At 51.6% G+C, this 15,815-nt stretch overlaps 5 protein-coding genes across 5 annotated transcripts; 4 read left to right on the top strand and 1 right to left on the bottom strand.

The window, feature by feature from the left end:
- The first annotated feature begins 1,914 nt into the window (after positions 1-1,914).
- On the top strand, positions 1,915-3,592 carry BO88DRAFT_402974 (GPI anchored serine-rich protein). The gene is made up of 2 exons (XM_025706242.1): positions 1,915-2,931; positions 2,989-3,592. Exons 1-2 carry the CDS (start codon positions 2,354-2,356, stop codon positions 3,092-3,094), a joined length of 684 nt encoding a protein of 227 aa, XP_025565413.1. The 5' UTR covers positions 1,915-2,353; the 3' UTR covers positions 3,095-3,592.
- A 1,371-nt stretch (positions 3,593-4,963) lies between these two features.
- On the top strand, positions 4,964-6,375 carry BO88DRAFT_236881 (uncharacterized protein). Its single transcript, XM_025702102.1, has one exon. The coding sequence runs from the start codon at positions 5,140-5,142 to the stop codon at positions 5,968-5,970; it is 831 nt and encodes a 276-aa protein (XP_025565414.1). The 5' UTR covers positions 4,964-5,139; the 3' UTR covers positions 5,971-6,375.
- A 404-nt stretch (positions 6,376-6,779) lies between these two features.
- BO88DRAFT_451303 (uncharacterized protein) lies at positions 6,780-10,594 on the top strand (the record flags this gene model as incomplete). Its single annotated transcript, XM_025710623.1, has 8 exons — positions 6,780-6,948; positions 7,024-7,227; positions 7,279-9,425; positions 9,470-9,545; positions 9,589-9,722; positions 9,771-9,787; positions 9,838-9,879; positions 9,928-10,594. 8 exons carry the CDS (start codon positions 6,780-6,782, stop codon positions 10,592-10,594), a joined length of 3,456 nt encoding a protein of 1,151 aa, XP_025565415.1.
- Positions 10,595-12,159: 1,565 nt separating this feature from the next.
- BO88DRAFT_334387 (DnaJ and TPR domain protein) lies at positions 12,160-13,915 on the top strand (the record flags this gene model as incomplete). The annotated part of the gene is made up of 3 exons (XM_025702801.1): positions 12,160-12,394; positions 12,453-13,614; positions 13,663-13,915. The coding sequence occupies 3 exons, from the start codon at positions 12,160-12,162 to the stop codon at positions 13,913-13,915; spliced, it is 1,650 nt and encodes a 549-aa protein (XP_025565416.1).
- Positions 13,916-14,211: 296 nt separating this feature from the next.
- BO88DRAFT_478366 (uncharacterized protein) lies at positions 14,212-15,785 on the bottom strand (the record flags this gene model as incomplete). Its single annotated transcript, XM_025711992.1, has 6 exons — positions 15,554-15,785; positions 15,478-15,497; positions 15,374-15,410; positions 15,232-15,299; positions 14,667-15,151; positions 14,212-14,581 (listed from the first exon to the last, which is right to left on the bottom strand). The coding sequence occupies exons 1-6, from the start codon at positions 15,672-15,674 to the stop codon at positions 14,212-14,214; spliced, it is 1,101 nt and encodes a 366-aa protein (XP_025565417.1). The 5' UTR covers positions 15,675-15,785.
- Positions 15,786-15,815: the final 30 nt, after the last annotated feature.

The raw sequence follows: 15,815 nt of genomic DNA on the forward strand, positions 1-15,815 counted from the left end.
CGCTTGCTATTGCGCCATTAGCTAACTACAAGGAACACGGTTCTGACTCGTGAGGACCACGTCAAAAGTTGACGCACACCCAGCAGACATATGGTTCGGAATAAGTGCGCGATAACATCAACTTATTTTGAGCCATATAATATTATTATCCTACCTAGCTAGCATGCTAACTAATATGATAGCTAGACTACTAACTAATACAATGTCCGACATCCAGACTAGTCAGAGAGCAGCCTAGTCACTACGCACTAAGCTTTGATTAAGCAATTAATGAATGCGACCGTGGCGCCGAGCCAGGCCTGGCTCTCAGCAAATGAAGCCCCCTCATACCCATAGAAACGGGGCCGGAGCTGTATGGAAGAAGTATTTTACCTTGTTGGAGGAGCTTCTAGACCGATGCTGACAGGGATGCCAAAAAAGCGCCGAGAATTATTCACTTCTTGACTTGGTAGAAGAGAAAGTGCCTTGTAGGGTATATACTGCTCGGGATGGAAACAGCGCGTTCACATTTAAAATAGTCGGCATAACTACTACATCGGAAGATGTGGTAGGCGTCATACGTGGGGTGACAACACCACTAAGTTGTATCTACTTCCCTTGTACCTTACAGTAGTAGATCGGCTGCAATCCACGCAAACGACGGGAAAGAACGCTTCCGCTGACGAATGCTTCTGACATTGAGAGACGGTTGAACCCGACAATTTTTTTTTCCCTTTCTTTGCTGTTTCTTTATTTTATTCTCTTGTTTTACTCTCCTGGTTATTTTTATTTTTAATATATTTTTACGCCCTTATCTTATGGAATCATTTTTTTTTGTGGGACTCTTGCACCTGTCACCCAAACAGTTAACAATAGTAATAACAACCAACCCATGAGCACTTATCCGAAGCGACCCTACTAATGAAACTCTCAGATAAAATTGGTACGTATCGAGGACGAGATTAGTTAGTAGTGGTTTCCAGGTGGAAAAAAGAGAGACAGGGGGCACAAGTGGGTCCAGCAGCCAACCAGCCATTGGGCCAAAAGCGGGGAAGAGAGAGCCACAGCGGGATGGTGGCCAGAGCGATGAGTGGCCAACGGCATCAGGAACAGCCTGCAGGCTCCACTTTTCCCAAGACTGATTGGACAGCAGGGAGAAACATGAAACAAAGTCTAAGTTGGCATTCAACGTCCTGTGGCTCAGTAAAGCGAGGTTTCTGCCCCCTGAACTTATTTCCTTTTGATTATCGGGAGGGTGGATGATGATGACATCCTAATTTTTTGGAAGGTTTACTTACAAGTGATTGAGGAAAGTGACCAGTAAACTGTGCCCATTCTTTGCCGCTTTTACCGTTGGGATGTCGAATGTTACTGCCTGTTAGACCAAAGTATTTATTAGTAAGGAAGTAAACTACTCATAGTGGTGATGTACTCCGTAGTTAGTGCTAGCAGCAGTGACGGGACGATGTGCCTGAAATTGATGCAGGTACAACAGAATCCCGCGCGGTCCATCAAAGTAAATAATTGCTATCTACTATTGCTTGAAATCCAAAAAAGTTCGAACCTAAAAATCCAGTAGGGGAACCATTGATGACCCAACTAAGTATCTATCTACCGACCCCATTAATTCCACCCCCCTCCCCTGAGCCGAAGAGTTAGTCGAAGTGTTCTTCCGGTCGAAAAGAGCAATGGAGCGACCGATCAACAGCACTTGTCTCGCAACGCATGGACAGCTTGGACAGCATGGACAGTAATTCAGGGCCAGGGACGAAAGTCACTTGGCGGCACTAGTTGGTCTAGTCAGACAGGCGAAGGGGCTGGTTGGACCAACCAAGAGACGTGGGTGAGACGGGCGCAGAACCCACGAGGTGCGAAACGAAAAATGGAGCCATAGAACTAAAGAAGAGAGGAGTGAGAGGGGGGCCAATTCGCGGGATTGCCCCAAACTTGCCTATGGAAAGGTTGCTCTTCACCCTCTCACTCTCTCACACCGCATCGGCGCTCTGATTGACTCGGGGGCCATCAACTCCACCCGCGTGCAGTTGCGCTCTCCCCTTTTCGTCCCTGAGACGATCTCCAGGTTAATCTCCCGGCTCATACAAAGGCCCCCCGGTTCCCCCCTCTGCTTCCAGCTCGTTCCTGGTTCTCTCTGTTCTTTCTCTTTCAAGACCAGACTTCTTTGCCTGCTTGAAGCATCCCATTGACTTCGGTCAGCCACTCTTTTAAACCAAACCCCAACGCAAAACCCCAACTAGCCACACTCTCTTTATCTAAACGCAGCTCTCCCTGTGTTTCACATATCAAACAACCCACACATAAAAATCAAATTTATCGACCTTGACGGTTTTATTTTTTAACCAACACAACATTCAAGATGCGTTTCTCTGTTGCCACCGTCGCTCTCTTCGCCAGCCTTGTTGCTGCCATCCCCCAGGATGTCGAGACTGTCTACTCCACTGAGGACGTGACTGTCGTCTCCTGCGCTCCCACCGTCACCAACTGCCCCGGTACCCTGCACGCCACCTCCACCCCCGAGGCCGTCGCTGCTGCCACCACTGGCGGTGCTGAGGGTGTCTCCCCCGTTGGTGTCACCAGCGCTGTCCCTGAGGCTCCCTCCGCCACCCCCGCTGCTGGCAGCTCCCCTGCTGGTGGTGCTGGTGCTGGTGCTCCCTCCGGTGCTGCTCCCTCTGGTGCTGCCCCCAGCGCTGTTCCCTCCGGTGCTGCTGCCGTCGGTGGTGGCGCTGGCACCACTGCTGCTCCCCAGGTCACCGTTATCCCCGTGACCACCTGCGTTCCCACCGTCATCATGTCCACTAGCACCATCGGTGGTGGCTCCGGTGCCGGTGCCTACGGCTCTGGCTACCCCAGCGGCAAGCCCGCCAAGTCTTCCTCCCCTGTCATCCCTAGCGGTGCTGCTGCCTACGGCTCTGGCTACCCTAGCGGCAGTGCTACGTGAGTATCCCGACACCATTCCTCAAAAGTGAACAATCATACTAACAATACGCACAGCCCCTCCCCCTCTTCTGCTCTCTACACCGGTGCCGCCAGCTCCGTCAACGGCAACGGCTTCGCTTTCGCTGGTGCCGCCGCCGCCGCCGCTTTCTTCCTGGCTTAGATTCCCCTTCTTGTTTATAGTAGCCCCGGGTCACTCGTGAGTCCGGTTGCCGCTATAGGCGGGGATCTTGGGCGCATGTGAATTGGTGAAGAGTGTCGGGGATTGGTCCATACTTAGTTGCGGTTTTGCTTTGGGAGAGAAATCCGATTCGTTGCTTTTTATATCCTCTCTTATACCACTTTTATTCGAAATTTCCTTCTAGATATTTACGCTTCCCGGATTGCTTCGGAGTTTTGTTGTGAAGCAATTGGTGGCTGGATACGATTAATGTAACCCATGAAGCTTTCACATACCCAATCGAAGCAGTTTATAGATTTAATCAATGCCGTGCCGTGCTAGAGCTATCATTTCCATCCGGACCAGATCACCACGCCATACACCTGCTGTAGAACTGCCAGACGATCGGACATGTCCGACAACAGGGGGCCGGCCCGGATCTCAATGAATGGATCTACCCATCACCTAAGTAACTGCCGTGATGACATGGGGCAAGTTGGGAGAACTCAGCAAACAAGTACTAAGCAGGAGGCTGAATGGAGGGCTGAATCCGGGGAGACCGCTCGATCTTGGGGGCTACAGCGTAAATGTTTCAAGATCTCGAATTAATTTTTTTTTCCTTCTCTCTTTCATTTATCGGCGACCGGCTGTTATCCGAATTTTGCGGTTCGTCTCGTTGCTGGTCTGCGCCCACTGGTGTGTATCACATTGGTCTCGCCAGTGCGGGCGATTGATTGGGTGGCTGTTTCAGATATTCTCTGGCTTAAAATCCGAGTGTCGCCCTCAGCCCTATTTGTGCCATATTGATGACTTCTTTAGGGGGGTTTTGCCGGGCGATTCTGGAAGGAATTGACGATCGTCAATTTGTAGATGCTGTCAGTGTGTAGTAAGTAAGTATTTCACGATCGTGTGTGTGTGGCTGTGTTTGGGGGTTTGGGAGATCCGTGATCTGGAGGTCGTCGGGTTTGACGCTATTCTCCTTTAGCCCCGGGGCCACCAACAAACAACACGTGCTGTTTACTTGGTTGACAGCGGCAACATCCTCGCTGTGTTTGACTCGACTAAGGCTACCACATGGCCATCGCGATGGATAAAGCCATGCAGTATAGATTAGGGATGGAAGCAGCATCCAGTGCTACGCAAAATACTTTTCCCCTCTGAATTGGACTCGTCCAAAGCTCGGACGACAAAGGATGTGGCAGTGTTGATTTTCCAACCTCATTCGGAATCCTTCAACCAACGAACCAAATGCCCCCATTATCGCGCAGCCTCCACTTGAGGACATGCTATATCGCTCAGACCCATGGAATCTCTCCAGATGGCGTCTAAATTCATAGGGGCTTCTATCTGCGCTTATGATCGTCTCCACGATGAAACTACAACTTCATGGTTACGATGACAGCACATCCAGTCTCGGACCCCAAATCCTTCTTCTGCCCCAGTGCCGGGCCCATCCCGAAGGGCAAAAAAGGAACTATCGAGCACCGGGAGATCCTTCTACGGCGGGGTTTAACGTGAGCCGACGGATTGGTTTCCTTGTTCGCTCCTGAACCAAGGCGAACATCAGCCGGTCAAGCCGAAAGCTTTGCCAACAGGGCTTGCGCCCTTTCCGCAGCTGCAGTCCACTATTAGGAGGTTGGAACGAACTGCGAGGAGGAATCCACTGTGAGGCGCAAGGCGATTTCCTGACTGTCATGGGTGTTGTTGGCTCGTATTATTGTGTCTTTGTTGCTGTGCCCGTCAAAGAAATTGGCCATAGCCGTGCAGACAGAAGACAACACCACCCTTTTCCCACAGGGGACATTGTTCCAGCACTGCCTCAAGTATCAACAACTGTCTGATATATGAACTGTGCTCTTCCCTTTTGGACCCCCCAAGTATATTTTCACTCGATTATTGACGATCATACTTTTCCACACCGACTTTAATTCCTTCATCGGTACATAGGTCGCGTGCAATGATCTTTCTGTGACATTTGCGTACAATTGCTTGGCCTACATCCACTTTTTTATCTACCTTCTCTTAATACCGTCTTTCACATCTTCACAATGGACCTTTCATCCTTAGAAGGCCCGCCTATCGCCGACACTCGGTTCACCGTCTCGCCGCGACGAGCAAATGTCCCCAGTATTCGTCTGGACACGTCCACCCCAGTCAGCCCGATCAGCCCATTAACACCTCATGACCTCCCTCCACGACCAAGCTCGACGGACGCGATCTTCAGTCCCGTGTCTGAATCAGAGTACTCATTTGCGCTATTCCACCACCACCATGAGCCGGAAGCCAATCTCAATTTCTACCAACGCTGCCACAGTCCACAGCCCCCGGTCACAGCCGACGAGCATGAGTACCAACAACAATCAAGGCCACAACCAACACTAAACCTACCTCCTCCCCCTCCTTCGTCCTCCTTCTCCCTTCACCCGTGGAGCTCCCGAACTCGAAGCGTTTCAGATCTTACCCCTCACCAATCTCCCGGCCCTCTGCTGAGCACAACCACCACGACAACAGTCACCACTCAGGCCGTGACCACCACCATTACCACCGAAGGTAACCGTCTCGTCTGGCTCGAGCACGAGAAGCTGTGGTTCTTGAAACCTTCCACATGCCCCTCACCACACCTAAGCCCCGACTACGCCGTGACCACCAGACCCACCCCTGATGCTCACTATGCGCCTTACCGCCCTTCTTCGTTTCATGGCCAAGTTCATCTTGCTGCTTTAGCACAGAGGCGAGATGTACCCCCGCCATATGGGCGGCACATCCTTGATCGGCCCTTGCCTCCACTACCTACGGATGACGACGAAGACGAAGGCTCGTGCGGATCTCGGTGGACGGCGGTTGCGAGGAGGAGGGCTAACCGGGCTGTGTCGAGGTGAGGGTTCCCGTTTAGTGTGTTAGGAAAGAGGCGGAGTTGTAGAGACGGATTGGAACGGATATTATCAGCTGCTGGCCGGCTATCCTAATTTACCATAATCCTTGTTCTAGTTTAGTGGCGTCGCCAATTATCAAGCATAGCCAGGGTGTTTTAGGGGGTGCATGTGTATTACTATTAGATTGTCTGTTTCTTGATGCCTTTCATCCTGTACATTACCTCATTCGCTCTTATTTCTTTGTCTGCTTACTAGGTGGTTCTGCTTCGTTCGAGATACCCAATCTGTGATAGATCCTTTACTCCTTTCCCTCACTTCTCACTGCTTACCTCGTACTTACCACTTCAGTTCATCTCAGCCCGTTCTCACACTCTCTTTAGTCACTCACCCATTGCCATCATGTGATACAATATAAAGCAAACTATACCACTATAATCCCGCACCTTCCAGTCCCCATCACCACCACAACCACCACCACCTCATCTCCCCTTCCTACCCCACACCTAATCACCATGGCAAACCCCAAGACGAAAACAAGCACAACCCTACTCAGAGACGCAGTGAATGACCATGGATAAACAAACATGATATGCTCCCAGTACACGCTCAATTCACTCCACAGCTCCGCGTCTCCCCCTCAACTAACCATGTTTACTATCTTGACCTTCGCGTTCCGCTCCCTCTTTCTCCTCATCTACTGGATCTTCTACATCTCCTTGATAGCAGTCTCCGTCTTCATTCTCTGCTGCTTCTTGTATGCTGTGTTGCAGTACTTCATTGAGGTTTCGTCTTGAGGTCGCTGGGCCGGTTTAACAATGGAGCAACGCGATCTCCTCTCGAGACCGAGGTCGATGTCCCGGGCTCCCGAGGAAGAACCCCAGAGCAGCCAGCATTCGGAGATAGACGTTCTACAATTTGCTGAGTTGCATTTCGTGGCTGAGCAGACTGCGAAACATGCACGGTGCTGGGAGGGTCAGGTGGATAGTAAGTGTTTCCTTTCACCTCCCGCTTGATTACTGTATACTTGTGGTTGGACGTGGAAGCTGATTGTACGTAAAGGACCTGTTTGTCCTGACTTCAAGGCCATCTGGACTTGTATCACGCCTAGGATGCGGGAGCTGTACGTTGATCGTGTCAAGTATGTTGAAACCAAAGGCTGGGATTGGATGCATGCGGACTATGAAGGTTCTTTGAAATGCTGGTATGAGAGGTATTTTGCGGGGGTCGATCAGGGGAGGGCTGAGATGATCTCTTGTGTTGATTGTGAGTGGGCATTATACTGGTCTGGTTTGAGAGTTGACTGACGGGGTGCAGTTGCCGATTTCAAAGCTTTGGTTGACAATGTCGACTTCGAATCGATTGTTCCCCAAACCATCGTGGTTAAGGAAGAGGTTGATGATCATGATGTCGTTCCTGAGTCTATGTCTGTTGATCAGGACGAACCAGAACCAGAACCGAGAGCTGATCTTCCAGACGAGGATGTCGCCATGGCGGACTCGGTCGAGGAGTCTCCGCAAGAGTTGGATATCAAGATTCCCGAAAACGAAGAAATCGTCGCCTTGGAGAACGCCGTGAGTAAAGGACTTGAGATTCTGAAGAAGCTATATGCCATTTTTGCAGGATCGAATGCCTTCGGCAATGAGACAGACTGGAAAGCTGAGATTGAGCGGACCCAAAAGTATGCCTGTACGGAAAAAGTGATCATCGGACTAGTTGGAAGCACCGGCGCAGGAAAGTCGTCACTCATCAACGCGATCCTAGATGAGAAGAATGTCTTGTCTACAGACTGCATGCGTGCTTCTACTGCCGTTGCAACGGAGATCTCCTACAACCAAGGAGCCACGAAGTACAGAGCAGAAGTCGAATTTATCGAGCGACATGAATGGGAACGCGAATTGGAAGTCTTGTTTGCAGAGCTCCTTGACCACCAGGATGAAGTGACTCGAGGTGCAATCCCCAAAAATCCCGATGCAGCGGTGGCCCTTGACAAGATCAAGGCCGTCTACCCCATGCTGACACCCAAAGACATTTTGAACACATCCGTTGCCGACTTGATGGCGAGCGAGAGAGTCACTGATCTCCTGGGAACTACTATGGGCTTCGAGGGAGATGACCCTAAAGCATTCTCTGTCAAACTGAAATCCTATATTGACAGCAAGGGAAAACGCGGCCGACCCAAGAAGTCTGCTAAGAAACAAGATGCCGCTGAACACCCAGACTCTGCGAGCGACACTGACACAGCCAACCAGGGCATCGGTCTTTGGCCTCTTGTGCGTGTTGTGCGTATATACACCAAAGCCCCAGCCTTGGCAACTGGTGCGGTTTTGGTGGACCTTCCTGGCATCTTTGACTCCAATTCCGCGCGAGTTGCCGTCGCCGAAGATTACATGAGACGCTGTTCGGCTCATTGGATTGTGGCTCCCATCAACCGGGCTGTCGATGATAAAGTCGCGCGTGACCTGCTTGGAAAGAACTACAAGCTGCAAATGCAAATGGATTGCGCATTCAATGACATGACCTTCATTTGTACTAAAACCGACGACCTAGTTCCAACTGAAGTCATTCATTCTCTGGGCCTCGACTTGCCAGCGTTCAATGAAGTTCAACAGCTGCCAGCTAAGGTTGAATGGCTGAAGAAAGAAATCAACGCTTTCGAGAAGCCCAAGAAAACAATACTCTCGCAGCTGGAGTGGATAGAATCCGAGATTGAAGAACTCGAAGAACGACTAACTGGCGATGAGTTCGGCTGTGATGTATTGGAAATCACTCCCAAACGCAAGAAGCCACACGGAAGCGAGCCCTTGGAGATGCCAGCCATTCAAGAGGCAGGCACCACCGAGATTCCTATGGTGGAGAAGCTCAAGAAACGAGTCTTGGACCTCAAGATTCAGCGCAAGGATCTACGGTCTCAGCTAAAGCATATCAACGAGGAAATGGACAGCAAAGTGGAGGAGCTGGAAGAGCTAGAAGACGGAAAGAAACAGATGGAGCACTCTGTTATAAATTCGTGCATTGAGGCGAGGAACAAGTTTTCGAAACAACAGATCAAACGCGACTTTGCCTTGGAGGTTCAGAGTTTGGACCAGGAACTTGAAGATGACACCGAAAACCCAATCCAGGCCGCAGGTTGTGATTATGACGAGCTGGAAAGGAACCTTCCTGTGTTTTGCGTGTCGACCCGGGCCTATCAAGGTCTCCGGGGCCGGGCTGATATGGCCAAGCTCGTTGGTGGCTTCTCCGAACTGGAGGAGACTGAGATACCACTTCTACAGCGTCACTGCGTAAGGCTCACGGAAAAGGCCAGAGAAGAATCGTCTCGGAGGTTCTTGACCCAACTGAACCAGGTCCTGCAGTCGATGAAGCTGTGGTGTTTGGTGAGCACGGCAACAGGTGACGCCTCAGAGCAAAAAATCAAAGAGATCAAAGCCGACTTCGAACGTGTGTTTGGCGGACTGACAGAAGTATGTTCACTTCCTCACTTCCTAATCCAGTTCTGACCTTTTAGGCTGCGGAGGCGCATATGAACCATTTCGACAGTGTCGCCAGGGAGACTGTCCAAGTAAACATCTTCAATAAACTAAGTAAGTCTTTTGATGGCAAATCCTAGCAGCGCTAATGGTACAGACCGAGCGTCGCGACATGCAGTTGTCCAATTCCCCGAAGCTGTCTCTCGCTGGAATGCCCCAGGCAGTTCCGGGGGACTCCGATGGAATACATACAAGGCCATCTGTCGCCGACGGGGAGTATTTCATGAGACAGTAAGTCCCTCCATACAGGTGCAATAAACACAGCTGACAGCTATTCAGGATTGGAATCAAGATTTGTAAGTCAAACATTAAGCACTAGAGTCCAAACTGACCTAATCGCTTGCAGAGCCCGACCAATGCTTGATAAGATAGCTTCATCCTGGAAGAGGTGTGTTTGCTATCTAGGAATACTCTGGATCAGTCTAACGCGCAACAGGACTTTCACGGAACTTCTCCCGCATTGCCTTCGTTCTTTAAAGGAAAATCTGGAAGCTGTGGTCAGTCGATTCCACACACAGGCGATTGAATCCGTCAAGCAAGGTGTCCCTGAAGGAATCCGAGTCCAACTGCAAGATACGCTCGTCGCGTGCCATCAGACAATGGGAGAGCAGTTTCGACAGGCTGAGAAGTGGACCATGCAGGAGCAGAAGCGTATCAACCGAACGTTCGCCGAAGCGATCGCTGAGCGACTGAAAGAAACCTACCAGGCCTGTGCCTCCGAAACAGGTGAGACTCTATCGCAGCTAGTCGAGAAGTATTCTAACATGCTCGTCACGACAGGACGAGGAAGCTTACAGCGTATCAGAGCGTTGATGCAACAGACAGCAGACGACCACGCCAACGATGTCCTCCGAGGAAGCACGGAGAATGCGAAGCACGAGCTTGGGAAGCTACTTGACGGCCAGCTAGCTGAGGTGGATCGGATTATCCATAATAGATTACAGCGGATTTCAGAGGACTACCATGGGGCGCTGATCGCACCACAGATCAAGCTGTATACGGAAGAGCAGATCCGCATTAAGAGTGAAGTCGCTAAGATCGTCAAGGAAGCTGAGGCGGAGTTGCTACTGGGACACCTTTTGGGAGGAGTTCGTTCTTCGTAACAGGGGAATAGCAGCCGTGCCTAAGAAAGTGGAGCACTGTGGGGAGGCAGGACCGATGCAGATGGAAGGCGGGAGAGCAGGAGGAGAAGAACAGAGAGGCAGCGAGAAGGAAAGCCATGTTACACGTCTGCAGTTAGGGTAAACGTGGACTGGACGCACCAACATGCGGGTGGCCCCAGCTTGGGTAGAGACAGAGGTGGACGGAATGATAAGCCAACCGCAGTGTCAAGATAGTCTAGGCCACATAGTAAAAAGAGAAAAAAGCTTGTCAAACTGCGACCGCCATGACAGACTAGAGGCGTAGGATGGAGGGGAATCATTGGCAGCGCGTAGTGTTGCTGTTGGCAACTCGCATGACGAAGGCAAGACGCTAGCCAGTGATGGTCGGTGACCCAGCCTCCGAATTTTCGAGCGACTGGGAGGGTCGTCTGGATGGAGACTATTAATATTAGTAGCAGCGTGACAGATGGAGGCCAGCGCCGTTGAACTTTTTTTCACATCACTTCATTCATCTGTGTTTGTTGAGTATTGACTTTGACTTGAGTGTTTGTGATATTTGCTGTGCTGTGCTTTGCTTGTGTTTTATTCCGCGAGCAGTGAAGTGACATTAAAAGTTGATTGATACTACTCCGCGCTGGCATTCTTTTCCGAAGCTGCAACTGAACAGATACGACCGATCATGATGAGTGCTTGAGACGGATTAAGACCGATACGAGCAGTGATAAAAATCGGGATTACGACAGGACCGAAAGAAAGAAAGAGAGTGACAGAAACAGTGATAGATTAACACTGACTGTCCACCGACACGACTAATAATAATTGATAAATTAACAGGTTGCAGACCCGCGTCAAGTGAGGGATAACACCAGCGGGATCTGAAGAGAGAGAGAGACAGAGAGAGAAAGAAAGAAGAAAGCAGAGAAACAAATTCCACCGCCTTCGCTGCCCTTCGATCGGCGCCACCAATCACAGTCAGCCCAGCGGCGATGGGGCTCCCGCATCTTTTCTCTCGTCACAAATCTTCTTCCTCCAAATCCTCTTCTTCCAAGTCTAAATCTACTCCGACAACGACTGCTTCTGCTCCTGTTCCTCCTACTCCTCCCACTCGCTCGATTCCTGCTTCTTCTCCCCCTCCGTCTTCCTCTCCTCTCCCCCCTCCTCCTTATTCTTCTTCATTTTCAGCGAGTTCCCCTCCTCCCCCGCGTCCATCCGCAAGAGTCAAGACCGACGACTCATTCCCGACTCGACCTCCGCCCCCTCCTCACCGGGCAAAGACCGTTCATTCGGCTCCTTCTCGCCACCCCCATCCTCCTCCTACGCCGCCGCTTCACCATCCGCAGTCGTTTCCTACTCCGACTCAACGTCCTTCCATTCCTCGAAAACCTACTCGTCCGGCGCACAGTCGTTCCACCTCCACTCCCTCCAAATCAGCCTCGGTCCGGTCGAAACCCTCGTCCGTCCCCCGGTCCGCGTCGTCGCTGTCTGCCGTTCATCATCGGTACTCGCACGACCCTAACTTTCACCCGCTAAACCTTCATCCCGACGAACTACGTCGTCTTTCCGCTATGGCTGCCGCTCGCGATGATATGCGAAGCTCGATGGACGTCGACACCAACGATCCCCGCCTTGGTTCCCCTTCTGCCACTAACGGTGTGAATGGTACTCACACGGAGAAGAGTCCGACCCCGCCCCCTCACCGGTCCAATGGGAACACCGCTGAGGCCGACTCCTTCAAGCTGGCTGGAAACAAGTTTTTCAAGGATGGCAACTATGCCCGCGCCATTGAGGAATTCAACAAGGGTAGGTTCATACCTGACTTCAGGCAGATTTTGGTGGCAGTTTAGTAACGATGGTACAGCTCTCGAGATTAGCCCCAACTCGTCCGTCTACCTGTCCAACCGGGCTGCAGCATACATGGCGGTCAACCAATACCTGGCTGCTCTGGAGGACTGCGAACGGGCCCGCGAGCTCGACCCCACCAACACTAAGATCATGTACCGCTTGGCCCGTATCCTGACCGCTTTGGGCCGCCCGACGGATGCCCTTGATGTGCTGTCTCAGATTGAGCCCCCGGCCTCCGCTACTGACCGTGCGGCCGCAGAGAAGATGCTCCGCTTTGTCAGCCAGGCGGAGGAGGCTCTCTCGCAGGACCGTGGTGTCTCCATGGTGCTGTTCTGCCTCGACCAGGCCCGCCAGCTCCTCGGACAAGGTGTCAAGGAGCCCCGCAAGTGGACACTGATGACTGCAGAGGCTCAGTTGAAGATGGGCAACGACAACTCGTACGGCAAGGCACAGGACATTGCTATTAGCATGCTCCGGGTGAACAGCCAGGACCCTGATGCGCTGATGATCCGCGCCCGGGCTTTCTATGGTATGGGTGACACGGACCAGGCGCTGAAGCTGCTGAAGATGTGCCTGGGTCTGGATCCGGATATGAAGGCGGCGATCAAGCTGCTGCGTACCGTGCAGAAGCTGGTGCGTACCAAGGAAGAGGGTAACACGGCATTCAAGGCTAGGGACTACCGTCGCGCCATCGACCTGTGGGGTGAGGCGTTGACAGTCGACCCGAAGAACAAGGACCAGAACGCCAAGATTCTGCAGAACCGGGCGCAGGCCTACATCAACCTGAAGGAGTACGACAACGCAGTGGCAGACTGCAACGAGGCCCTGCGGCTGGACCCCGGGTACCTCAAGGCGCAGAAGATGCGCGCCAAGGCGCACGGCGGTGCCGGCAACTGGGAAGAAGCTGTGCGTGACTACAAGGCGGTGGCAGAGTCGAACCCGACCGAGAAGGGCATCCAAGAGGAGATCCGAAAGGCCGAGTTTGAGCTGAAGAAGGCGCAGCGCAAGGATTACTACAAGATCCTCGGTGTGTCCAAGGACGCGGGCGAACAAGAAATTAAGAAGGCGTACCGCAAGATGGCGATCCAGTACCACCCGGACAAGAACCGGGACGGTGATGCTGGTGACGAGAAGTTCAAGGAGATTGGTGAGGCGTACGAGACTTTGAGTGATCCTCAGTAAGTTCCTCGCTAAATGTGGTGTCTGGCATTTGCTAACCAGCATAGGAAACGTGCTGCCTACGACAACGGCGACGACCTGATGGACCCAGCTGACATGTTCTCGCACGGCGGCTTCGGCGGCATGGGAGGCATGGGCGGCATGGGCGGTATGGGAGGAATGGGAGGCATGGGTGGTATGGGAGGAACCCATATCAACATCGATCCCAGCGTGCTGTTCAACATGATGAACGGCGGCGGCGGCGGCTTTGCGCACGCAGGAGGACAGCGCGGAGGATTCCCCGGCGGATTTCCCTTTTAGACAGCGTGCATGCTAAAAGTTGCTGCTGTTCCTGTTGATTGTTCGATTTGCTTCCTCTGATTCCCACCCGCATGACAGACTGGGCGATAGACTGGTTTTTTCTTCTTCTTTCCTTTGGTTTTTTCCTTCATCCGTTGTGGACGGAGTGTCTTATTGATTATTGATTGATAGTATGCTGGCGGATGCCAGAGGCGTTATATACCTGGGATGACTGATGAGTTGGGATAGGATGAATGTATGATCCTAATGCTGTACTGAGTATGTTCTGAGTAAATTTAAAGTAGTGAAAACTGTATTTACACCCAGCCTTCCTCCCTATCATCCCTTCTATCATTCTTCTCACCCCTCCCCTCCCCTCCATCCTGATCATCACCATCATCACACGAAGCAAGCAACCCCCCAGGATCATGAAGCACATCCTCCGGCGAGCTCGTAATAACAATCGGCGCCGCAGTGCCCCCACTACTCGAAACACCCCTATCCCTCTTCTTCCCACCACCACTACCACTCCCACTCCCGTCCCCAGACGCAATAGCAGAAGACCCTTTCCCAGTCGTCGTACTCCTCGACCTCGACCCCTTCCTCATCTTCGCCTTCACCCTCGAGACTAGGATATGCAGCGCAGGGATACAGCTACAAATGAGCCCGAAACCTCCTTCCGCGTTCCTACCCCAAAACCAACTAGTTAGCAAGCACACAACCACAACCACACCAAACCCTCATAAACGATCGAAATAGAGGAACAACATACCCAGACAACAGTATCCTCGCATAAACCTGACTATCCCCCAACCCCGCAGCCCCAACCCCAACCACCAGCACAACCCTATAAATACTAAATCCCACAGCCAACCCGCCACACCCCAGCATAGCCCCCACTTTCACCTTCTTCACCACCCCCAGTCTCAGTGGAAACATCAACCCGATGGGCAGTAGTAAGATAGCAAGGTCTGTGATAACGCTCATCACCGCATCAGCAAGAAACACGCCCCCCTCGGAGAGACAATTAGGGTTATGTGGGTTGTTGGGCGACGTCCAGAATGTCGAGACAGGGTTGCAGATGAAGATCTTGATGAAGAAGATGATGATGTAGTAGATTGTTGTGAGCGTGATGGTGAGGTACACGGTTAGGGTTTGGGATCGGCGGACGATGAAGAGGCGGGCGAGGATGGTGAGCAGGGTGAGCTTTGCCAGGAGGACCATGGGGACGTAGATTATTGTTAACGTATAGAATAACTTGATGGAAAGGGGAGGGGTTGTTAGTATAGTGTGGAAACTGGGGGGGAATGGGTATGGGGATAGGGTAGGTGTTGTACCTTGTACACGATGGTTGTTTGTGATGGAGTGAGGGTTGAGGGGGGTTGGGTGCCGTTGTTGAATATATCTATGTTTATTTCTTTGTTAGTATATAGAGTATGTATGTGAGGTATATGTATGGAGAAGGGTATGGGGACATACAAAAAAGAATTAATATGCAGTATGCGTCGAAGAATATCTACCCTTTCCCATTAGTCTCTCCTTCTATACTCCGTACCGTACTCAGTATAAATAGGGTAGTATACCAACGATACAAAACAAAACCCTATCAACCCATTAGCTAACACATTCCTCTATGTAGAAGGTAGGGGGCAGGTATACCATCCTCAACATCAACCCCCTTCTTAAACCTCCACGCTACAACCCCCCGTAGCGCGACAAACCCAGATACCAGCGCCAGACACAGGATCTGTGTGACGAGGCTGATTGTCCAGAGGGACATTCTCTGTCTTTCACGGGTATCATTCCATTGTTATGTTCTGTTATGTTCTGTTGTTTGTAGTTGCTGTAGCTATTCAATTTTTCAATCGAAGGTATGGTGGTGATGGTGGTGGTGGTTTGCGATGGTTTTGCCGCGTTGATG

The sequence above is a fragment of the Aspergillus vadensis genome (assembly GCF_003184925.1).
Source record: "Aspergillus vadensis CBS 113365 unplaced genomic scaffold BO88scaffold_5, whole genome shotgun sequence".
NCBI lineage: Eukaryota > Fungi > Ascomycota > Eurotiomycetes > Eurotiales > Aspergillaceae > Aspergillus > Aspergillus vadensis.